This window comes from Hermetia illucens, chromosome 4, assembly GCF_905115235.1.
Source record: "Hermetia illucens chromosome 4, iHerIll2.2.curated.20191125, whole genome shotgun sequence".
Taxonomy (NCBI): Eukaryota; Metazoa; Arthropoda; class Insecta; order Diptera; family Stratiomyidae; genus Hermetia; species Hermetia illucens.
The window spans coordinates 39,816,235-39,842,928 of NC_051852.1; the positions used below are offsets into that span (position 1 = coordinate 39,816,235).

General features: G+C 38.5%; 1 protein-coding gene across 4 annotated transcripts in view; it reads left to right on the forward strand.

Moving 5' to 3' along the window:
- Positions 1-26,694, forward strand: part of LOC119653598 (fizzy-related protein homolog) — a 136,181-nt gene that overhangs the window by 100,296 nt on the left and 9,191 nt on the right. For all 4 annotated transcript variants that reach the window (XM_038058347.1, XM_038058349.1, XM_038058348.1 and 1 more), the window contains exons 4-6: positions 7,523-7,624; positions 13,846-13,968; positions 20,271-20,405. In XM_038058347.1, the coding sequence (XP_037914275.1) occupies positions 7,523-7,624; positions 13,846-13,968; positions 20,271-20,405 (360 nt within the window). The remainder of the gene's footprint in view (positions 1-7,522; positions 7,625-13,845; positions 13,969-20,270; positions 20,406-26,694) is intronic.

Here is a 26,694-nt window from a genome sequence, read left to right on the forward strand (position 1 = left end):
GTTGGCGTCATTAGCCTACATATCAACAAATATGGAACCACGTCCACTAAGGAGTCCCCAGCACCGCGCCCTGTCACATTTAAAAGCCAGACATTCTGCCACTTTTTAGATGGCTTGATTTCCACACACCCAGTTAGATCTTTATCATAGACTCCGCTGCTGCTAATGCATTAAAGTTAATGGATTATGGGCCCTTTAATGTCATTTTCGAAGTTAATTTGTAAAAGCAAGTCCTGCGGTGCCTCGCTCAAAATCCATTGAATTCGATTTAAATTAATCTTATTTTTTATAACGTTCAAGGCCCTCCTAATTATTGGGTATACGCTACAGCATACAGAAGGTTTTGACATACTTTCCAATTTTGCGCTCCGTAAATATGTGGCGTTTTCCATATTTTTTGTGCCATTTGTCATATCCCAATCACCAGTGCGCCTCATTGCGACAGGCCAATTTTATGGGCTCTGGAATACAACTGAGGAACATATACTCTCTGTATCGACAAATGACCCAACATTTTCCTCACTTATACGTCCCCAGCATAGAAACGTCCGTCTCTGTGCTTCCATAGGCTTTCTGTATTGTCTTTTGATGGATCAATTTTTTCTTCAGTTTAATCACGCTCACTCCCAGGATCGAGTTTAAGAAATGTATGACTCCTCAAATTTTGACTTGGTTGCAATGATCCTTCTGACCATTGGGGATTTCGATGACTGTGTACTAATGAATGTATACTAATTTCTTGAACTAGGATGGCGTTCCTTTTTCCCATAAAAATGTTTCGACCTATAACTTCCCCAACTAGTAGTACTACAACTCAAATCATGGGTCAGTTGTATTCTGACTACACATTTCAAAATAATCAGAAGTTCTATTTTAAGCTTTTCGCAATAAATCATGTTTCCGATTAGTTGTCTGGAATATTTGACAAATTAATCTACTAATTAATACTTCTAATTCGCATGTAGTTGACGATTATGTTCTAGTCCGTTTTGAAATGCTGATAAAGCTAAAATTAAAGGCTTTTTGCTCCTAGTTTTATAACGTGAGTTGACGTTTTCTTATGCAAATTATCAAATTTTATTCGTATTTCGTAAAAAAATCTTCGTCAAAATTCACAACAAATCAATAACAAGTCAGTGCAAATCCACATAACGACAGATAATAAATGTTTTGCCTAGAAATTCTGTGCATTTTTCATTATCTATAAACCAATAACATTAAAAAAAATCTTCTTATGGTTCCATGTCATGGACAAATATTGAAGTTCCTTATCTGCGTTTAATAAAAATACTCATAAAAGCTGCAACGGCGTCCCATCGTAAAACGTTCGATATTCAGATAGAAGATGATATTGCTTTTTGGCAAAGAACCAGCTAAAAAAGACATTTATGAATACAAGTGTGAAAGCTGTAAATATCTAGAACAATCCAAAAAACCCAACACAAAAACATAGAAATGGTAAAAATTTTGGCTCTGCATGTCTCGGGATCCAGGCACAGAGATCGTATCCTATTCATATGTATGGCGTATCCCGGACTTAGAAGGGAAACCTAAACGTCATCACATAGCAACAATATTTCTGTACTCCACTGAGGTGGAGAAGAGGAAGACGGGGCAATCAGAGTCTGCAGGGGTAGTCATCTGAAGTGGCTTTTGCCAAGAAACCTTACTAAAGGTATGCTGGTTCGCTGGTATGAGAATTCCAGCGGCATGTACTTTCAGCCCAGTTATTAACGATTGGCCTCTAAGTGGGGGTTTCATGGGAATTGTGCTTATGCCCAAAGAAACAAGGGACTTTCGTGCCTCAAACGTGGAGCTGCATTTCTACTCGGGTGCCGTACTCCTTAGTTCCGTAGTGATTTAAGTAGGTTTTGTGTCTATCGGTATGAATGCTGAGCCATGCATTCAGTATGTTGCTTGTCACAGTGGAACTCTTGATTGTGGTCACAAAATCAACCCGTACCTTAAGAAGACCGTAGGGTGAGGTCTAACTGACGGGTACTCACGTAAAAGCACTAGGACGCAACTGTACTCCACTTAGTTACAGCGGAATTGAAGTTGAACAGATTCAAAAACTTGTCATGGGTTGTCTCCAAAGTTTATAAAATGTGTGCAACTCATAAACATTAATCTCTGACGAAGTGCCCATTTTTCATATGTCAGCAAGTTAATAAAATAGTTTCTCGACGATGTATGCAACATACTGTAAAAAAAAATTTATCAACAAAGGTGAAAAAATGAAAACAGGGGTAAAAGTATGAGAAAAATTGGTTGAGTATTCCCAGATTTTTGGTAACATACTAAAGAACATAACTGAAACATACACGGGCACAGGGAAAAAGAAAAAAATGAAAAGGAAAAAGACACAGTAGAAGGAAAATGAAAATTCACAATCAAAAAGTGTGTCAAGATATGAGAATTGTTAGTATTAATAAGGTTTTCCAATCGATGGGTAATACCGATAACAGTACAACTCAACAAAGTACCATTGCGTGAGATAATTGATGCAATTTATGTGAAATTGTTACCCAAGTGGCCGCGTAAAATAACAAAAGGTAGAAGATGTCGCGTAAATCCCGTGATACTTCATTTGAAAAGCGTCAGTTGATTTTTAATTCGGAAAAAGGTTTATCGGGTTACAAAATTGCAGGATTATTGCATATGAGACCATGCACTGTTTATAAAATACTCCGGGCTTATAAAAATGAGGATTGGATTGACAGGAAACCGCGCTCTGGTCGACCTGAAAAACTGTCGTTGCAACACAAGCGATTTTCGAAAAGTTCAGTGTAACCCTAAAGTAAGTGCTGAACAGGTTAGTAGAGAATTCACCGGAACGTATTGTAAACAAATTTCGGGGTAAACAATTAGAAACTTATTGAAAAATACCGGTTTGATTTCCGAACCGCTCGCAATAAACCGTACATATCCTCAGTGAACAAAAAGAAGCGCCTCGAGCTTGCAGAAAAGTATATCTCGAAGAACGAAACTTTTTGGAGAACGGCTATCTTTTGTGACGGGTCCAAATTCAATTTATTCAGTAGCAACGGGAAGGTAAAAGTCTGGTGAAAATCAAACATTGGATTTAATGAGAAAAATATGAATGTTAACATTAAACATGATGGCGGAAATGTCATGGTCTGGAGTTGTTTCGCGGCGTTAGGGTAAGGCGCACTACAGTTTATTGAAGGAACGATGACTGCCAAAGACTGCATCAAAATTTCAAAAGAAAATCTGCGCCAGAGTAATGAGAAACTCCAGGCATCTTAGACTTGTATCAGCTTCACCAGTCCTAAAGTATTAGCCACGCCTCCCCGATGACCAGATCTCAATCCCATTTGAAAACCTATGGCACCAATTGTACCGCAATATTCGTCAGCAGTCACCCGTCTTAAATAAAACAGAAGGGAGAACGCGACTTCTCGAAGAATGGAATAATCTTACCGCACATTACCTTCGAACCCTGGTGGAGTCGATGCCTCGTCGGCTGTTAGCCGTAATTAAATCCAACGGTGGATAAATGAAGTATTAAAAACTGTTTTGATCCTGTTTTTTGAGTGCGATTGATCTCATTATTTGTAGTGTTGACATACTTTTTAAGGTTTTGTGTAAACACAAAACGTTATTAAAATCGGTTTACTATCTGTCTGTCTGTCCGTCTATCTTTTTTTTTTTTTGAGGAGGTGGAAATCTTCAAAAGACACTGGTCTGCACACACCAGCGTGTGGGATTTTTACCCACTAAAACCACCCCCGACTCCCTCCCTGCCCCGGGGAACCACCATAAGGTATTACATCACGGGGCGGAGTCAGCTCACTCTAGCCTAATCCCATTTCTTCTATACGCGGCGCACGTTACCGCGCTTTTCTCCTTTCGTCTGCCTTTCGCAATTTATCTTGAATAGATGCGATCATGGAGTTGACCGCATCCCAATTCTCTTGATGTGCTAGCATTTTCGGCACCAGATTTTCTGGTACCAGCACCTCTCCTAGAGTCTCCTCTAGATTCCTTCTTTCTTCCACAAATCTCGGACAGTGGAAGAATACATGCTCTGGGCCCTCTGGGACTCCATCACAATTTGGACAGTCGGGTGAGGTCTCCAATTTAAACCTGTGAAGGTATTGGAGATATCCTCCATGTCCCGTGAGAAACTGGGTGAGATTATAATTAATCTCACCGTGTCGTCTCTCCAACCACTCCTTGATGGCAGGAATGAGCCTGTGAGTCCACCGCCCCTTTCCCGAGCGTTCCCACCGCTCTTGCCATCTATTTCATATCTCTCCCTCTCAGCGTTCTTCGTCTGCGATAAGGGAGAGATCGGCTTCGCATGGTATATATTCGCCATCTCATACCAGAGATGACGAATGCTGCGTCATCTGAGACAGTTCTGAAAGCAGAGCATACCCTCAGGGCTGTCCTCCTGTAGACTGCATTCAGTTTGCTAGTGTTAACTGGCATCCGCAATGCCTCGCTCCAAACTGGGGACGCATAGAGCATGATTGAGGTCACCACTCTGGCTATAAGCAACCTAGAGGTATACCGTGGCCCTCCCACATTCAGCATCATCTTCGCCAGGGCCATACCGGCAGTGGATGATTTATCACAAACAACCGTCTGTCTGTCTGTCCGTCACACGCATTTTCCTCGGAGACGGTTGTAGCGATTGGCACCAAATTAGAAAGAAAGGTGGGAACTGTGAACGCTCACGCATATAGTGAGTTACATCCTTTTATGTCGAATTTAAGGATGGTCCCCATACATGCAAAAGGGGGTTGTAAATTTTTTTTTCATCAAATATAGTCATGTGGGGTATCAAATTAAAGGTCCCGGTCAGTACTTTTCGAAGCCGGTCTTAGTTTTGACATTTGCTGAAACGGTGGGGAGTGCGGGGGGTTGAAAGTGATCATTTTTTAACGAATCTTTCGAATCTTTCATTCTCAGAAACTACCCAACCGAAAAATCTGAAAAAAATCAGGGGGCTGCCACTATATGGTACCTAGGCTTCGAAATACCCTCCATACCGATAGCTGTTCAAATAAAGTTAATAATATTACATTACTATAATTTTTAGTAATCGACAGGAAAACCCCCCTTAAGTTCACCCTGGAATCAGCAATGTAGGCAACAGTATAGAGCATGATCCTGTCAAATTTAGTGAAAATCGCACTATTGCTAAGAAAGTTATACTAGGTCAAAACTGCCGCTCCTCTGCAAATTCAAGACTATGAATGCCAATGTCATTTGAAAGTGGATATGTTCACATGATATATGCATATTTTACGTGCTACATGCTAATGGGACAAATGCACACTCAAGTCTCTTAATACAAAAAATACACAAAACCTTTCATACCTGAAGGGTCTAGCTTCCGGTTTCCCACCTTTTTTTGACTGTGCAGTTGGATTTTATTTTCCTGCGGCTGTGCTAATTTGATTCACTTTTCTCCATTTTTTTGCCCATGTGTATTGAATAATGTTTCTTTCGTATGTTACAACCCATTCTAGCATAATAAACGAATTGTTTTCCTATATTTCCCCTCGTGTCCATTTTATTGGGCGTTGTTGACAAACTTTTTTTGACCACTGTATATAAATATGTAGAGAATGGTTAGCTTTAATGTCCAAGAAAGGTAGAAATAGTCTCCATAGTTTTCCCAGCTGTTTGTTATGTAAAAATTTCGATTTCTCGCCGCTCAATTTGAATTCACAATGCACTTATCTCGTCTTAGCAAATGTTTATAAAAATGCAACCACCACTTCGCAATTGTCTTTAATGAAATTTCTCTGAAGCAACGTCTAATGACTTGCCTCTATCCTATATGAAACCCTCAGTTACATCCTTCAGAACAGTATAGAAACCTTGCACTCAAATAACGCTAGAAAAAAACACAATTTCAGGATTTATGCTTCCTGTTGACGCGTCGTGGCCCATAAATTCACAACTTAGCAAAATATCGAATATCGCCATAATTTATATGCTTCAATAAAGAAAAGGGTATATGCGCATATTACACAATAGAAAAATCGAGAAATATATGCATTTTATGACGCGGACTACGGAACAACTCAATGCACCCACGCCCACCCAATATCATCACCGGATTCGATTTATAGCTATTCCTCCTCGAAAGCATATTGTCACGACACGAGACTCCCACTTAAAGAGCGAATTCTAAATTGTGCAATAATTTATTGCGAGATTCTCAGTTTGTGGGGGTGTCTGTGTCACATGCACAATAAGATTCTGCTAGATACACAATTTCTCAAAATCAATAAAGATAGAAATCAAACTAAGCGTGTAAGTCACGTCAAAAGATTCGATTTTGAATTATAGAGAGTCACCTAAATTTATACATTTTGAAGGCAGTTAATGCAGAATCATTAACAAACCAAATGACAAAAACGTGAATCTCCTGTTTGAGGGAAAAAAGTCCAGGAGATTTTTGCAAATTGAGACCTTCAAACGTTCTAGAGTTCAGTTGCCTCTGCTGAATCCATGCAACTTGTTTTCTCTTTCACAACATACGAGAACTATTCGGTTTTGTTTACCTCGCTATTTGCAGCCAAGATAACATAAAAGTTCCTTGTTCATATTTGATAACACATGAAAATTGTCCAGAACATGATTTTAGACTAATTCTTCGAACGGTTGCATGACGAGCATTGCGTCTTAATAATATGCTCCACGCCATGTAATCGACTTTAATCTTTTCCTGAAGAGATGTTTCTGGCACAAGAAAAAATACAAAATGTAAAAGAAGTTGAGCTTAAAATAAAAATTTTCAACAAGCGCACGACAAATCTCACCTGAAGAGGCATTAAAAGAAAGACACAAGTCATCAAAATTTATGTTTTTAAGATACAGCACTGTACACTCGGCGTCTACAAGACAATTCACTGGGAAACTACTGTATGGTGTCTGCGAAAAAAAAGATTTGGCTCATATGTACGATTAAAAAATTAGTAAGTCTTACCTTATTCTTTGGAAGAAAAAACAGGAAAAGACAATGTACAAGTAACGAGTCTGAAAAAATATTTTTAAGAACACAATGGCCACATTTGGAATAGAACAGACATGAAGTGTTAGCATGTTCTCGTATTCCGGTAACAACAATCTTCCTACACGAAAAGTACTTAAACATATACAAGCCTTGCAAATTGGCAATACACGACTTTTTTCTTCTGTTTGCCTACTACACGTAGAACGCCATAAGAAATTTTGAATAGGGAGGCAATTACAGCACTAACAATAGTCCAAACTTTCAAGCGTCGACGACAAATTAAAGAAAATGAATAAACAAATTAAAATCATAGCAACTGTAGTGTGTCGCCCGCGCAATTTTGAAGAGGCTTTTTGTGAAGACTCTTTAAAAATCTGCAAAATGTTTCTCTAAGGTTTTCAACGAATAAGAAAGTCTTCTCGGACTTTTTGTCAAAAAAGACGAATATACTTAAATTCAAATTAGTTCTACGTCAAACTTAAGAATATTTTAGATGACTTATAGTTTTTTTCTTACTTTCAGGATGAACACTGCGTTTCACTATCACCAGTTAGTATAAAAAGTCAAAAGTTGCTCCGATCACCCCGAAAAGCAACACGAAAGATCTCAAGAATTCCGTTTAAGGTAAGTGGAAGCTTTGTGATATTTTTTCCTTGAAAATCAAAAGTGGTGACTTCTGCAAAAGTGTACAAATAAACAAGAGGGTCCTTAGCTACTTACGCGACAAATTCGATTAAACTTGAGTGGCATTGGAGGTAGTAAGTCCACATCGGCACAGTACGTAGATGGCTTGTTACGTTCTTTACTGGGGAATACATAGACAGGGTCCTGTTAACCTCACGATGAAATCCGGATACTGACTGGCTTAAACGGTAAGCTTGAAAAAAATGTTGAGAAATAAAGGATCCCCTAATGATTTGATGTTTCTCTAAAAGATTGCAGAAATATATTGCTGCGATATCAAATGAAAGGTCTCAATTAGTACTTTACGAAGCCGATATTAGTTTTGATATTGATTGCCAAGGGAAGAAGTGCTGCGGTCCGAAAAGGGTCAACCCAACTGTCTGAAAAAAATATGGTGGTCTATGCGCATGGTATCTAGACCTTAAAATACTCTCCATGCCGATACCTGTTTAAATAAAGTTAATAATAGTATATTACCATATTTACCATATATTAAATATATTTTCCACAAATTGACTGGGAACCCCCCTTATGATATATGTATATTGTTTTCCAACTGGTCCCTTCCGCCGTGACTTAGGAAACCCACGATTCTCAAAAAAAAGTCTAGTTTAGCCTCGGCGCACTTAGGCCTGAATTTTTCCAGGCGGTTTTTGTCTTCGTTTATAATTCATACACATGTCGTATTTTTGAATTGATGTAAGGGAGCAAATTCCACCTTGTAACCACTTCCATCACGCTTCTCCCAGGGCAAAGGTAAGGCAGCATCTGAGGAGTTGCCTGTGCCCTGGACGAAAGTCACTGAGGAATAAAAGACAACTGATCCTCGAAATACCGGTATATGAGCAATAAAAATTCTTTATTCGGCATTTAAAAAACAAAATTTAGTTTTTTTTCCCTCATTATCAAATAAGCCGATAAACGACATACATAGCAGAAGAAATAGTCGCTATGCTGACGAAATTCTACTATAAGCAGGCGCTACAACTTCTCCTCGACTACAATGCCAACGCCTACCATGAGACTTGAAGAGAGAGCAACATCAATCGAGGAATTGAATTTGAATTGAATTCATCCTCAGGAATAAGTTAGAAGTACATAACATAGGGAACACGTATGGATTCGTGACTGGCAATAGGTGTTAGACATAACTCTAGAGACCATTTTGATTTGCGACTTAGTAAAAATTGGAGAAAGTAGAATAAGCCCACTATGCCGGATTACAAAATAATCAGATTTAATATTGAGAGCAACTCGGAAATAGGTGGAATAACAAGGAGTCCCAGGAAAACAAATTTGGATTCTTACACAAGACACCATTAGTGACAATATGACTAATCTACAGGTGAGCGGTGACATCAGGAACGAAATAGATGTGGAAACAGTGGTGGAAAGCCTCAACAAAGTTTTCATTTACACATATAACGTCCGGTTAAGACAGTCAGTAGAAAACAATTCGACCTGAGCAAAACAAATAGTGCACCCCCTTGTAGAGGTACATAAGTGCACTGACTACGTAACAACGCAATTAGGGAAGCAGAACGAAGCAGCTTCAGGAAGCTATATGGGGAGATAGATCAAACCGCAGAAGCATTCTGACTATATAAAGATATAGCCAAAAGTAAGGCAATGAAGAAGAATGAGGAGGATAGGATATATCTGCTTCTTAAAACTCATTTCCCGGAGTTTTTATCCACGGTGGGAGGCAACCAGGCCTGACGAGAGGGGGGTGAATATGGGAGAATCCTCCCGGGCCCAGAGTAGAAATTTCTAAGAAAAAAAGTAATAACAGAAGGGTCCGCATAATTTTCACCACGGGCCCCATTTTTCCGCATAATTTTCACTTGGACCCGGATTTTCTCTCTGCGGCCCTTAGCAACAGCATTCTGCCTGACACCTCAACAACGGACAACAGGTGAAAAGGGTGAATTGGACACTAACGGAAGAGGTATGCTCGGAAGCTAAAATAGGTAGAGCACTGGGAACCTTTAAACCACTCAAGTCACCCGGAGTAGATTTCATTTTCCCAGTACTACTCCAAACAGGACTAGAGATAATCTTCAAATCACTCCTAAGAGTGGTAAGGGGCAACATAGCCTTGGAATATGTACGAAGGGCATAGAAGCGGGCAACAGTGGTCTTTATTCCGAAAGAAGGTAAAAGGGATTTCCTTCACCCTAAACCTTTCAGACCAATCTGTCTGAAATTGTTCGTACCTAAAACGGTGGGGAAGGTCATAAACACTAGCGGTCTAATGGTAATCCTCTGCATCCATGTCAACACGCTTACCTGGCAAGGAGATCAAGCGAAACTGTTCTGTATCAGGTGACGGATGTAGTGCGTGATACCATAGAAACAAAGGAAAAAGTACCGTGTACGTTTTTGGACATCGAAGGAACGTCCGATAACACATCGCACATAGAAATACGAGATGTCCTGATCCGTAAGGGAGTAGGAAACAGTCTGGCCTCCTGCATGGCCAGAATGTTAGAGAGTAGGCAAATAGAAGTACCGAAAGGTACAAATTCTACTGTCATGAACACTACACGAGGTGAGGCATTAGCACCGTTAATGTCGAGTATGGTAGTTAACGAACTCCTAGGAGAATAAACAGATACTAAAATACACGTCCAAGGTTATGCTGATATTATTTAAATCTCCAGGCGCAAATATGGCAGAATCCAAACCAAGCTACAAATCACTAGGAACTGGTGTAGGTAGGCGGGATCGCGCATAAATCCAGTCAAGGCCAATATAGTACCATTTACTAGAAAGCGCAAGCTTGATCATCTGAAAGCCATTAAATTACATGGTCGCAAGTCGTATACATTTTGCAGCTTGGGTGCTTGCTCAAGAATGAGGGTTCCGTAGACCACAACCGTAGAAGTATATTGCTTTCCAACCGCCATCAAGTGAATGGTGAACTTAGGATACTCTCGATTCTCAAACAAAAGTTTATTTGATTTGATTTCGAGACAACTTCGTGATCACTTACCAAAACGGTCCTTCACCACGTATTATTTGTGTGGAAGATATCACTTGCACGTAATCTCACGACTTCAGTTCGCCTCGCGATCGCAGCGGCTGCCAAGTTATTAAACATCACATTTTATAAAGGAGTCCCAATACAAAGTCTTCAGGAACGCCATGAGAATATGTGCTCTTTCGACTCAACGTGAATCTCGTCTCTGGGTTGCATTGCATAGTGAGCAATTAAAGATTTTTGGCTCTTATACCCGAAGCTCCCATCTTCGGGTATCCCGGTTTGTTATTATTTCAGTTAGCTTTTGACAAATGGCAGTGGGCACCGAATTTGAGGTTTTTTTAACGCACTCCAAGGATAACGTCAGAACTCCCTGTGAAAATTCAAGGGAATACAAAAAACTGCGTACTTTTTACTACACGAAAAAAAACCCGCAACGGAAAGTTCAACGATTCTGTAAATAAAAAAAACTTACAGAAAAGTCTTTTTTTCTGTTTCTAGGCGTCCTTTCTTTTTTTTCTTTAGCCTTTGTCCCCTTCACAAGAGGGATCCACTCGTCGTGATCGGTTGCGCCATTTTTTTTTATCAAAGACCTGATCTGAAAGCAGTCACGACACCTTCAAATCCCCATCTAGTGTATCAAACCACCAGTGTTTTGACCGAGAACACTTCTCTCGTGATTTTTCTACGATTAGTGCATCCCCATATCGATTGCGGATATCTTCACTTCGGGCGTAATCAAGGCATGTCACGGCACTAGTCCAACGCAACATCTTCGTCCCCATTACCGCAAGACGCCGTTCATTGTCCTTTATAGTCGACCAACACTAAGAACCATAGAGGACGACAATGCGGTACATTTTAGATTTGAGACGTTCATTAATACGATCACACAGAATACCAGGTATGGAACGCCATTTCATCCAGGTTGCACTAATGAAGCAATTTCATAACGCAGTTCTCCGAGATAATTAGATCGTTCAGTTCTGGGCAAGTCACTGCCGATAATAGTGATAGTGCCTGTTTCATGGGGATCGGTCGTCAAAAATTCAGTTTTATTCAGATTCAATCTGAAACCGTGTTGCATGAGGCAATCACTCCATTTTTGCGCTCCTAGGTGTGCCGTCCCCCTTAAATAAAGTACGAGGGAAACAGCATCCACTTGATAGTCAAAGTACTTTTGTAATTTTATGGCAATATCACATCCAGTCCTCACAATCGAGGAACCACGGCACATTTCTTCGATGAGTCTAAACTGTACCCCACGTAACCCATACTGCTGCAATCAGAAATGATAGTAGTCAGCTGCAGAGCGGTCTGCGGTGTAGGCTCCTAACCTATGTATTGAAGCTGCTGTTGTCACTATGCTTTCTACAAGAAATTGCGTAGTACTCGTGAAAATTGTTAAAATTTGACGATTTCGAAAGACATGGTCACGACGCTCGGTTATGTCTATGAAATTCTAACTTATGCCCTCTTTTGGAATTCAATGGCCTATGAGCCACTTCTCTTCCGAAAAGCAAAATGCGGGCGTTTTTTATTTCTACGTGGTTGAAATTGAAATCGTCGTTAACCATGTCCGTAGTTATTACCGGACGAGCACGGTTATCGTAAACGACCCTGGTACAATCGACGACTCCCCGAAGTTGCCCAGGCCTGGCTTATTTCCAACTTCCATCTCTTTGCTTTAGAATTTCCAGCACCATCGCCCTGTTCTCTTTATTATCACATCACTCTTTACTCTTTACTAAATTATTTAAACAACCAAAACTTTATATGTTAGAGTAACTAACTATTATAATACTAATACTATATAACTCAACTGTGACAAAAAAATATTTAAGTATAAAAAGTGCTTTTTGACATCATGCTAGACATTACATTTCAGCCGCATGTCCTGCCATTTTCATCTGATGTAGTCGGAGTTACGCCCATTGTTACACCAACTACACATCATAATCAGAATACCTTAACTATCCTCCTAAATATTGAAGGAATTGTCAGTGTCAGTTCATGATCAGTGATTCCGCAACTCAAATCGAACCTGACGCTCTAAGATGTATCAGTTTGAAACAATTCGGTTTCCCAATCAAGTCCTTCATTTTGCGATTGCAATCGACAATTATCTTTCGTAGTTCGAGTCTTCTTTATGTTTACAAGACTTTCCTACTTACCAAATCTTTATCATTATACTCCCCTTGAAGGCACCCTTGGAAATCCAGCTACCATCGATGATTGTTTTCCCAACCGCTTTCTACAATTTACGGATCCGAATAATAGTTGGTTGTCGTCATCAAACGGACTCTACCCAAGTTTTCACATATTTCACAGAATTTCACGTTGAATCAAACTACCCAAATTAGTTCATCCTTTACTGGTTCCAAGAGAAGCGTACTTTGTATTTTGAAGATTTATGAATACAAAGTACGCTTCTCTTGGAACCAGTAAAGGATGAACTAATTTGGGTAGTTTGATTCAACGTGAAATTCTGTGAAATATGTGAAAACTTGGGTAGAGTCCGTTTTCTCGAGCATCTTTTTCGATTTTGTGAGAACGACCGGGAAATATATCCTTAGCTAATATGAAGCATCGTTTTGATGGTCGTTCTTTTCATTGCCGCCATATTTAGTGTAACAGACTAGATAAATGAGCATGTTTCCTATATTAACTAGGAAATCTTCTTAATATTTAAGATAAAATGTATCAAAACGTTCACGCTATCAACCTACATCACTATCTGGAATGTTCCTCTTATATCTTGTGTTATTCGTCTAATGGAATATCCAAAAACCAAATTGATAAGTTTAGGGACAAGTCCATCCTCCCTACTTTGGTTTCAAAGTTTACGTTAGCCTACTTTTGATCCAATATAGCCATACGGGGTATCAAATGAAAAGTATCAATTAGTACTTTTCCAGACAGGTTTTAGATTTGACACAAGCTGCAAAGTGGGGTTAGAAAGTAGGCACTTAAATTGAAGGATCGTTCTCAGAAACTACCCAACAGAAAAATCTGATTCACTTTCTTTCAAATGAAATTATCCTTGATTCCTCCTCGTTAAAATACTGCAATGTACTTTTTCATCACTATGCCACCTTTTTTTCTCAATTCAAAAAAAATGTTTTTATAAATTTTATATGCATCTACTAATTGCTTTGTTTTCCCTTTATCTTTACAGGTTTTAGATGCACCAGAACTTCAGGATGATTTTTATTTAAATTTAGTCGATTGGTCATCACAAAATGTTCTATCAGTAGGACTAGGTAGCTGCGTATATCTGTGGAGCGCTTGCACGAGCCAGGTGTGTACAGTTGAACTATGAAATATTATAATAAATTTCACTTGAAAATTTTTAGACTTTTTTATTCCTCCAGATTTGACGTTTCTCTGATTCTTACCATTTCCGATCTTGCTTTATCATTTTTCGTTCTGGAAAGTTAAAAGAGCTGAAAGCGTAACATCTTTTTTTAATTTCGAAATAGAAAAATAAATAACCGAGAAATTGATTTTAGGTTCACACCTCTTAATTTTCTACAAAATTCAATTTAAAATTTCGATTGGCTAGCTAAATGGTTGCTTCTTTCTTGCCGTATAATCATCCAAATCCATAAAAGTTCACAACCACGAGTAATTGCTACATGCACAGAAATACTCTAGCTGCCAAATTCTGTATCGTCAGCATCCGAAAAAAAGTACCAATTCTCAACATCACTTCTCAACTTTAATTGATAATTAGACCACAAAAATCGAAATCTTCCAAATATCTTGAACTCTAGCTCCAATCGAGACAACCAAGTAATTTAACTTCAATTAAATACCGACAAAAGTCGAAAATAGCTTCCAAATGAGGGAAATGATCAACAATTTTTATCAAAGAAATAGGATTACTGGATGAAGATGAAATCTAGAGAATGGGTTTCTTCTTCTTTCAACATTTAATTTCCGAAATTGGTGTGAATGCTTTCATGTCCTTTTGGCCTTGACCGAACAATTACTTTAAGAATAAGTTGTTTGTCTTGAGAAATGATCTTCTCACTATTGTAGAGCTATTATAGCGAGATTTCGGGTTTTAAATCGCAGGGAATATTATCGATTATATATAGTGATTAGCGCGGCAAGAGATACTGCTACTGTGCAATTAACTTTAGAATTTAGATAGCTAATATTAATTATACGCTTACTAGGAGAACGTGTAGGAATTGGCAGCCATTGAAGAGAAGCGTTTTTTTTTCATCTGCGAAATTATGAAATCTTTGACCCCTTAGATATCTCTGGTGTCTAGAATTGAATTTAATTTCATAATTTGAATGTGTCGTCTTGAACTTAGTGTAAATAATGTAAAAAAAATGCATCCTGTTCATCTATATTTATGTTTTAGTTTGACACGTGGTTATTAAGTTGAAATAATTTTAGTTAACGTTCTCATCTGAAGTTTTACCATTAAATTTCTAGGTAGCCCATTGTGGCAGTCATGGAAAATTCTGGTCTCGCCCCATTATTAAATCTCTCATTTTGTTTTTGCATTTGGCTATTTCCCTGCGGAAAAGTTTTGGTTTATATCTAATGTATCTACTCGAGGTGACCGATGACACGATGACGTTTTTTTTGACGTATTTGATTTGCAAAAAGACTACTTGAGTTTCATTGTCGGCACACTTAATGCTATGCATGTGATGAACCTTACAGCAAAAAAACGAACACAAGCATCCATTACCAACTCGGATTTGAATGTTCCATTTTCCAATTGTTGTTCTCAATGAGCACGTGTCTGATTGCCACATTCAGCAAAATACTTAGCCATGACATCATGATCCCAGTAAAGGTATTCATCTAGAAACTCAGTTGGTTTGTCCTCCCAGGAGAGATAGATAACACCATTATGATCCTCTACCGGCTGATTCAATTTGCAAGTCAGGGGTTTTGTGTCTCTGACACCCAAATGAATGAACCTATTGCCACCAAATTAGGTGAGAATACATTTTGTGTTGAATTTGAGAGGAGGCTCCCCATACATACGAAAGGAGGGGGCTCTACAATTTTTTTTGTCACAAAGTATGGTCATATGGGGCACGAAATGAAAGGACTCGGTTAGTACGTTTCGAAACTGATTTTTTTCTGATAAGGGAGTGAGGGCTTAAAATATGTACCCCAAAAAGTGAAACAGCTCTCGTTCTCAGAACCAATCCATCCGAAAAATCTGAAAAAATTCAGAGTGCTGCATCTCTATGAAATCTAGGCCTCAAAATACATCCCATTCCAATATCTGTTCAAAAAAGTTAAAGTTAATAATAACATATAACGTATATTTTAGAAATTTATTCGAAAACTCCCCATATTCATCCTAGAAGTGCAAGATTTGGCATTGTACAAGGGATAATATAAGGCATAACTTTGGGAAGTTTGAACGAAATCGAACTATTATTAACAAAGTTATAGAAGAAAGCCTTACATTTCGAGTCAATTTTCTGCACTCTAAGGCATATATGATATCTTCATCAAATAAAGTGGCCTTACATGAACGGCGGGGTCCATGGGGACATTTTTGTTTTTAACCTTTTTTTAGTTTTTTGAATATAAATATCAATTACTAGAGACATGTATGGTTCGAGTGGAAAGCGCACAGCTTAAAGCTTAAAATTCGCGCAGTACCATTATTTGAGTCAGCGTATAAAGCTTAAATTTTTTAAACGAAGTAATTGTCGTTAATAAGGCCAAAGTCGACTACGTATCTTATTCTGCAAACATTCGCCGACATAAATGTCCCAAACCTAAAGATTTTTTTTTTGTAAATATATGTTAATAATATAGAAGTGCCACCCTTGGGCAAATTCTGAATCCATGTGCTGATCTGCATCTAGTTATTACCAGTAAATCAGATAAAAACTAGGTCGAAGCTTTGAAGTACTTCATCGAGGTCGCCAGAGAAGCATTTTTCTTGTCATATCTTGCAAGTAATTTGGACAATGAATAAGTTCTTGATTGGTGCGGTTTTTATGTTATATAAATTTGCGCCCTATGCGCCCAACCCATATCTAATCCTCCTCCTGCTTCCTTTGCCAACGAAGGTTTTAGATTTCTATTAAGCTGTTTTTATTTCAATGCATCAATTGGCTTGTTATCCATTGAACAATTACAATTAAAATGTGGAAAATAGTTCTCTGGGTAGATTATTTCCCTCCATTTGAAGAGTATCGATGGCAAGTTAAATTTATTTCTTAACAGGTTTAGGTGCTGATCGAATCTGAATGTTGCAGAAATCCTTCATAACACCCACGAAATGTGAAACGTTGAAGAGAATCACCTCCAACTTCTCAAGTTACATTGAACTGCTCATAAGATGAAGGCTCGAAATTCTCCATTGTGAAGTGCAAAAGTACGTAACAGAACGACTCTATATTGTCAAAGTTACGATCATCACGTCTTGTTTATACCAGAAATGGGTCGAATTCTTGTGTCGTCTTGCTAGATAAAGCAAGCATTTTAAGGACACTGAATTCTGATACGGTGTACTGATAGTTCAGTGGCCAGAACGCTAGGCTGTCCTACGGAAAGTCGCGGTTCAAATCTCACTGGTGGCAGTGGGATTTGTATTGTAACTTGACGGCGGATACCAGTCGATTCAGCTGTGAACGAGTACCTGTGTCAAATCAGGGTAATAATCACAGCCGAACGTAACACATTACCTCCTACAGGGTACTGTCAGTCTGTAGTTTCTCCAGGTTCAGTGATAAATTAGAATAAGGTATTTAAAATATTTTCCAATTTAGGTGTTGGGGAAAGGAGGTTGAACGGTTTCCGAGCGTAAAGAAAAACCGAGCAGTCCACTTTCGTGTTTTCAAGTAAAATACACTAGTTACTCTTATATAGCTTATCATATGTAAACAAAATTTACAAAAAGAGTAATTCAGACAATGCAATTGGAACCGATTCAATAGCTAAAGCAATTTAAATTTAATGCAGGCGAGTTTCCTACATTTGTTTCGGTCATAAGTGCACAATACAGCTGTTGCCCGGTCATATCCCTCGACTCTGATCATCGTTTGGATCAGAAAATCGACACTGTCCTCAGGATTCTTCGGACAATACTAAGTTGTGTCCTTTGTGTCCTTGTGTCCTTTGCATATTATCCAACCTTTGACGCCCATATCCTGTTGTTGACTGACTTTATATTTCACCTGTTCGCAAAGGGCAACATGGTTACAGTCAAATTAAGTAACGCACATACCTAGATACATGGACTTGTTTTTTCGGATTCTTCATCGTATCGCAATGTGGATTAACCACGCTAGATTTACAACGTATCTCTTGTTGCACGGAGTTCGAGGTCACCGACAATGCAGGTTGCCGTTAAAGGGATATTGTTTCTAGGTTCATATATTCACATCTTCTCAGTACTATCACAAGCCAAGGGCGCCGGTTCACAGTAAACAGTCCGTAACACCGGACCATACCATTCAAACTGCTTCATTGCCACCAGTGCAGTTAGTGCAGACACGTGCTAATTGCAACGAAGGCATCATTCTTTGCCTAACCCGTACGAAGCCAGTCTTCACACCTGGAATTTACTTGTGCCACTTAGTTCAGATGTGTAAGTGGTATAAATATTTCTGAAACCATCTCCTCTCCTCCTTTGGCGGTCGTCATCGTTCATGAAATTCATTTGAGTACAATTGTTCAAGCCTAAGAGTCAAAACTTCTATATGCTCTAGATTATTATTATTGGTTCCGCCAAGCTACAATCTGACAGTATCATGGTAAACTCTTCGAAGGTCGGGACGACCTTCGCCTCAGCGAATACAAATTATAATCGATTCGCTGATTTCTTGGTTATTTCCCAAAGATCACCAAAATGCAATGTAGCGACCAGAATAAATTTCCATGTATTTTTATCCTTTTTTTGTCACAGTTGTGACCTTCTTCGATGCTACTATTATTGGCTGCTGCATCTCCCTGTTGATCTGATGCCTGGCCTGGGCAAAGTGAACGGCATGCTCACTGTAAATCACGGAATATATTACTTGTCTGCCAATGTATCCCTTGAATTCAGCATGGAACGTTGCTTTCCTAACACAAACATACCCTTTCAAGTACACATTAGGTGATCTACTGTTGACATCCGTGTCCTGAAGGGGTCCGCACAATCCACCCCGCAGTGTAAAGAAGGTGGACCCGGAAAAATTTCGACAACATGCAAATCGTCATTAGCTGCTGACTTTATTCGCAAATGTATGCCAAAGCAAAAATATCATTAGCTGTCAATTGGTCTTGTGATCGTAAATGACATACATCATGTATTGAATGATCTTTCTAAGATTCGCAGTCCATATTGCCGCTCCTACTTTTCAATTACTTCATGTACATAAGCCAAGTGTTCTTGAGATTGCTTTTCATACTTTCAAAATGGAGTTATTTTATCAGAGATCAAATAAATATTATACATTAATGCAACGATGCTTGAAGGTCTCTTAAGGGGGGTCATCCCGTGTGAATTTTTTGTGAAGAACCTGAGAAAGATACAAATACGATTTTTTCACCATAGATTTATTAATGTCTTGAGCGTAAATAGTAATTTTTCCATCCCAATCTCATAGTTGGTTATTGAAATACAGAGCAATTTAACACCCATCTCCAAAAAAAAGTATTTTTCAGCTGCCACGCTAGAGGGCGCTGCGATCATCTTGAAGAAAAAAAAGTAAACGGCATTTTAACGTACAGACTTAACTACAGTCCGCAAACTAGGATTATTAAAAAATATGAAAAACTAAATTTTTCGTGCCTTGTTAAACTTTTTTTTTTGAATTTTGGTGTTTTTTTACCGTTTCTTCAATGAATAAAAAAAAACTACTGAATGAATCGCAATTATCCTAGTTTGCGGACAGTAGAAATATGTTCTGAATAAGTCGCGAAAATTTCAAAGAATTTTGTTGGATAGATTTTGGGCTATGCTATCAGCCGATTTTCAACATGCAGTTTCAAGAAAAATGCATTTAAAAAGTAGAATGCGATTTTTAGCCATAACAGCTTAACTGACCATCAATCTGCTATACCTAGTCCATAAAGGTTAGGTTTCTTGAAGAAACACATGTACGGCCTTGGTTTAAATTCTTGTCCTTTTAGCAAAGTGATTCGAACGTCATTCGGATCGCGAAATACGAGCTTTATTACGGCGATCGACATAAATCTAGCATGTGACTTATCACGTGTTTAACACTATAATTTCCGAACGACTCCGAATATCAAAAATCACTTTGCTCATATATTCTACACTATATCTAGATACAATTAATGCCAAAAAAAAAAATCGATTCTCCTCTACCGTATCCAATGTCACTCGATTTTTTGGTAGTTTATATTATTGTCATAAAGCCCTTAAGGCGTCAGCTTATGCCATTGCTGTCGATTCTTGGTACTACGCGTAGTAGTTCCTTTCCTTCCACTGCTGTAAGATATGGTTAGCCACAAGATGCATTCATACGATGTGCCGATGACCACAATACTATAGAACAATTAAATCATATTTAATAATAATCGCAAACTACAATAAATATCCTGCAAATTAATGTGATAATTATTAAATCAGTAAATATTATTTTATATTTCCAGGTGACGAGATTATGTGATTTAAGTCCGGATACCAATACAGTCACTTCAGTATCGTGGAACGAACGAGGCAATTTAGTAGCGGTAGGAACACACCACGGATACGTTGCCGTTTGGGATATGGCGGCTAATAAACAGGTACGTTATATTCCGCAAATAAACACAGAACACACTTCTACTTCCTTTCACCAAAGATAAAATATCCAATGAAATCAAACTGTATAGGATTTGAACGAGACGCTCACAAAACCAAACAAACTATTATACAAAGGTTATATCTCCCTTTCAAAGATAAATCGCCGCTTCAAATCTTACCCTTGTACACGAAGACGTTCGCAGCTCTGAAAGTGCACTCATAGTAGATTTATCTACGTCGTGCTACTTTTATTTGAATTGCAATTAATGTTCTTCCTGTTCTATTAATTATGATCAATCTCTTACATAAATTTCCGTATTTAACGAAATATATTTTCTCTGGCTGCCTTAGATGATAGCAAGTCTTCTCATTTCAGGCTTATCTTTTTCTTAAGATTTTCCTTGGTTGCGCTCAACTTAAATCACTAGTGAATCAGGGTGATCAACTTGAACTTTTCCTAGCTAGCTAGCTTTCTAGAGGAGAGCAAAGTATCTTGGAGTGAAGCTTATTCGTGGTGACTATATCGACTAGATAAAATAGAGTGAAAATGCAATGCAGAGTGCAGTGCTCCTTCACTCTGGTTCTCAAATAAAAAAAAATCTAGAGTAATTTATACATTAAAGATGCAAAGATAAGTATGCATTTTGAAGATCTGTGTCGAATAGAAGGTGATTTTCGATATCGGCAATATCTCAAGTTAATTTCTGTGGTATCGCTTTACCTCTAATCTGCTTATCTATGGTGATTTATTAATAGCTGGTAATAATATAGTAAATTGCCATAAGTATTTCGCCCATTATATTATTAAAAAGTTTGCACCATATTCTCCGCTCCCCTCTCCTCTATATCTTGTTCTGTCCAAATATAAACATGCAATTAATTTCACCTGTGTAGGAAGCCATTTCACCTGGTTGTCCGTGAGCAAGCCAACCATCCAGCATTGCAACTTGCCTTTCTAGCGACGGTGGAGCTCAAATAAACAATTTGAACTTCTCCCATTTGCAGCATGCATAATGCAGAATGTAGAGAGCAAGTTCATATGCACACAGTTCATTTATTTTATCATTTGCCATAAATTCTTTTATTTTGTTGTTCTAACTGCCGTAACGCAGTGAGAGGAATTGAACAACGAACATAAAATAGAGCATTAATTATCTTTCATTGCGGCTTAGTGCTACATAAATGTGTGAATTATGTGAAATGATAATGTCCCTGTTATTTCGCTACAATGTTGATATTGAAAACTTCAGTATCTTTGTGGTTAAATAATATGCTCGGTTAGGACATTATTTGGTTAGGAGATAAAATGTTGATGTTGTTTCTAGACTAATGATTAAGACATTCTAAAACCGCTCCCATTTCTCGCATTTTCCTAATATTCCTCAAGGTATTGCGGGTTTTTATCTAGAATTGATATCAAATGCCAAGTGGTTAGATTCAAGCTCAGACAATCTGTAGAAGATCTTAGCACTCCACAGGAAGCTAATCATATGATAGAAAAAGCACGCAACCCATTCGTAATTCACGGCTTATTACTGAATAGAATAACTAATGTACACGCGTTGCAATTAAAAATGCTTATGTTCGTTTTCCAAGTTGCGGCAAATTTACTGACAATAAATGGGTAGATAACCGTATTATTTACTCACCCGCATAACAACTCTAGTAACGTGACTTTTATCAAACCATGAACGTTCTTGGGATTCTCTATCAATGTTAAGTTATGTACCAGGGTACGCTTGGTCGCTCTCAACCGAGGAATATATATTGTCTTTAGATTTTTCCCTAAGTTATTGTGTTACCTCAATTGCATGGCGTTTATGCATTTGTTGGACCATGAAAACACCTTCCAAGCTCGATAGTGCCTCACAACAGCTAATCGCAGATCTGACCTCATAAGATTTATAGGACCACTGAGAAAACCCAGAATTATATCCGCTGATATTAATTTTTAGAGTTTTAAAAAAGGCATACGAGCGGGGAATGTTCGAGGGCGTATCTCCCTCATTGTAGTACATTTTTAAGGCTCTCGAGATGCATATACTGGACTGCGCTGTCCTGGAAAGAGTCCCTCATTTACCCATTGGGTTGGGGAAGCCAGAAAGCAAGCCATTTCCAGTAAGTAACCCAAGTGAAGTAGCGAAATGTTAGCGATGCACCGTCAAATCAGCGCTTTAAGGAAAAACCCGGTAGTGTCGCGCCAAGCGTATAAAGATCGGAACCACAAAAAAACTCGGAGTTTACTTCAAACAACTTTGTGTTCAGGCCGACGAACTACATGAATTCCTGTGGTATAGCTTAGAAAGTAATAAAGTAATGAAATAGCTACAAGAGCAAGGATCACCGAAGTATCCTGCTTGTACCTATTCGGTATTTCAGAAGCAAACGCGGTTGCAATCGCGCAAACATGTTTGAAGCGCAAACCAAGCCCTTGCGTCTCAAATTTACCAATCCATCTATTAAATTTAGATTCAGAGAGTAGGGTGGCCGATGAGGTAAGGTTTGTTGCTTTTATTATGTGGACTAGCGCTGGATCATGTTGGAAGATCCATTCCATCACTGCCTCGATAACATTCCGGCGGTATATACGTTCGTTCATTTTAACACCTCGGTCAACGGAAGCGTACTCAAACTGCGGATTTTCGCGGCACTAAGAGGTTGCGGAAGTCACAAGGCTTAGGTGAGTCAGAAGGAAAAACTACATGTTCACAGAAGTCAACAAACGACGCCCAAATGGTAGCCGAAAAAAAAAACACTATTTATGTGGTGTCATTAAGGAGAATAGTACAAGGACCGATCCATGTTTCTTTTTGATGTATACGAGGGTACATCAAATATAAGCAAGTCTCACTTTTAAATAATTACAAGGCGTCCTCTACCTGTGAGGGGAGAATGTGCAGGTAGTAGGAAAGGAATGAATTCGAGTTCAAGTCTCCTAGGTCCCGTCTGTCGAGCAAAAAATGCATGCCTCTGTGAAGTGAAAAATCATAAATAGTCCACTAAAGGTTTCAACCCCCGAATACTTTCAGTCAAGACCGGTTGACATGAAATTTGGAGTGGGGATAGAGGGTGACATAAGAAACAAAAGTTATATAGCATCGAATTTTTGAGATTTTTTTGAAAAAGATTATTTTTTTCGTTTAAAAATCAAAAATTTTTTTGGGGTAAATCACACTTTTCTCCGAAACTACGCAGTTTATTTCAACCAAATTTTCAGAATTTATTAAAAGGTAAACCCCATTCAATAAATTCTGAAAATTCTCAAGGGATTCGACCTACTTTCAATTTACAGGATTGCCATTATGATATCCTAACTTCATTTTGAAAAATAAAATTACTTTTAATTCAGGGTATATACGCTTGGGAATATTCTTTATAAAAAGTAGAAAAAGCTGCAAGCTATGAACGCACCTGAAAGAAAAACAGAAAAATATTTAATAAATTTTAAAAAATCATGGTTTACTTACTTGATATTTGGTTGGATACCCTTTTTGTGAAATTACCACAAAATATAATCGTTTTATAGAGACCACAAGTTTTTCGCATACATTCTTCGGGATCTACTGTCATCCCTACTCGATGTCGCACTGTGGTTGATTTCAATGCAACTGCCCGGTTAATTATTGCCCATAAATTTTCTGCTAGATTTTAACCTTGGCTTTAAACAGGCCAGTCCATGGTTGAAATGGCATCATCTTTGAACCCTTGCTGTATAAATCGCGACTTATGTCGTGCGTTGTTTTGTTAGAAAGTTGCCTTTAAATAAACTGACAACGGGAGGTTTTCCAGGAATCCTAGAAAGTGCTCCGATAGCAAATTCCGCTAAAAGTGAAAGTTTCCCCTTGATCTTGGCAATAACCCCCGGCTGCATGTTTGCTGAAACAACTCCATATCCTAATACTAGCGCCACCGAATTCCTGGTGCGACTAGGATCCAACTCCTTTTTGGAAGAACGTCGCACTTAAGTTCTGCTATCGTGTCCGCATTGGCTCGTCACTGCAAATAACTGAATCCCAAAAGGAAAAAAGAGATTCAATATAGCTCCTGACGAGGGCTAGCCATTTTTTCGGTTACCATGTTTAACTTTTGGTTTTTTTCAGCCTTTCACATTCTCTGGGGCTGTTCTTCAAAAGTCTATGGTTCTGGCAGAAAGCATAACTTCTTGCATTGGAGCTCTTATTTGCGTAGAAGTAGCGAAAAGATTGTACAATGATTGTCGAGCAATTGGAGGGTATTCGCTTTCTGTGGTGTTTCTTGGTCAACAACGTCTTGCACTGGCAAAACTCTTATTTTCCTGGTTATGTTTAATCACGCTTTAAACTTTTTTCCGCGAGCATGTTTGAACATGAATTACTCGGAAACTACTACTTGTAAAAAAATTTCACTAAACATTTTTTGCCTAGAATCGACCATTTAATCTATTTCTGTGGTTTATTCAAAAAAAAAATAAAAACCAGGGGGGTGTGGGACTCCCACTCCTCCTCATCGATGCTATATAACTTTTGTTTCTTATACCACCCTCTACCCCACCCCAAATTTCATGTCAATTGGTCTCGATTGAAAGAATTCGGAGGTCACACCCGACTTTCGGCTTTAATGACTGGACTAACAGTTTTTTCAAGGATAAGTGAATCCGATCGAAAGTTTACGATACTTACGAGCACAGTACGGGGAAAATACTCGCCAAAGATTAGATTGTTTGAATGGATTAGGCAATTCTCTGGAGGAAGAGATAGAGAGAGAGAATGGAAGATAAGAGTCACGATCGCCGGGGACGAAGACGCGGTTGTCAGTGGAAGAAACAACCATTTTTTCGACCCAAAACGTACTTTTCACGTCGATGTGCATCGCGATGAACGGGGATTGGAACATTGGATGCGACGAAATTGGCATTCAACGGAAATAGAAGACGATGCTAGGCGACATATCACCTATGTCATGAGGAAATTTTTTTTTTAAGAGTGGGATTTTTACTCACTAAAACCACTTCTCGCCAAGCTACGACTGAGTTTTCCCCATCCAACAGCTTTTTTGCATATTTAACTTTCGTGTTTATTAGGAAAGGACCATGTGGTCAACCCCAGTTCTTTGGTTAGCTTCAGTGAAGAACTGACTGTTCCTCAGTAGTTTCATCATTAGGCATCCTTATGTTAGCAAGTTAATTTGGTTTTATTCTTTTCTGTCGTCTCATTGTATTAAAGATATCAATCAATTTTCGGACTTCGTTATTTTCGTATGATCGTAATCGATGGTTATACTTAATTGCTTGTACACTAACCAACTGTCCCGATGCAAATCCTCATTACGAATGAATCAGGAAGCGTCTACTATGCTTCAGGCCTTCAGGTTTGATTCTTTTGCACAGCTCCAGAGCTGGATGCTTTACGTCCATATGAGCCTTTGGATCTGCTTCTAAATTGGTAGCTTGTTGTCGACGGTCAGCTGGGAATTCTTTATCAAAGGCCTGGGCGACATTTTAAAAAATGGTTGCGTTTTTCCATTGCATTTTCTATCAGATTCGTGATCCTGTGTATCTGCTGGATTGTGAAATGCTTTTCGCGCAAACCGAATTGATGAGATGGTATTAGGCTTCAATCCCCAATGATTTGCTTGAGTCTTTTAAGGAGAAGCCTTCCAAATATAATAGCATGGCTGTAGTAGGGAGTAACGATATTGGTCGATATGATTCGACTCTACTTGGCTCCTTCCCTGGACCAGTTATAACGGTTGGCCAATTTCCCTTGTCGAGGGACGTATTTTAATCTGAAAACTATATTAATTATTTATAATAATTTGATTAGACCCTTTTCTGATGATTATTTCCCTATTCTCCTTATAATAAGTTCATAGCTAAGAACTCTATTAGGTTGCACATTTGTTTTAATTTCTGTCCTTAGCTCATTTAGTCTTACGTGACGTATTGGGTAATGGTCCTCTTGTTTGACTATTGTGAATCGTGTAGGCGCCTGTGTATCTAGAAGCTGGAAGGTACTTTCTAGATGCTTCGCGGAGAGATCGATTTTTATATTTTTTAATTAAAGCCTCTAGCTTGTTCGTCAGAAAGTTTTAGGGTTTTTCCCTTTCCATTATGTGTTTTTTTGGCATAGTTTGCGAAAAAAAAGTTGAATTTATTTACATAAGAGACAATTGAACGACCTCACAGTATAGGAAAGAAGGAAAAAGATATCACTTTCTAATTTTCGTCAGAGAATTTGATGAAACCTCGCCAATCTCCAATCCCCAAAAAAACAGTATCATAATATCGGTAGCCGCTTAGTAATGACAGTTTTA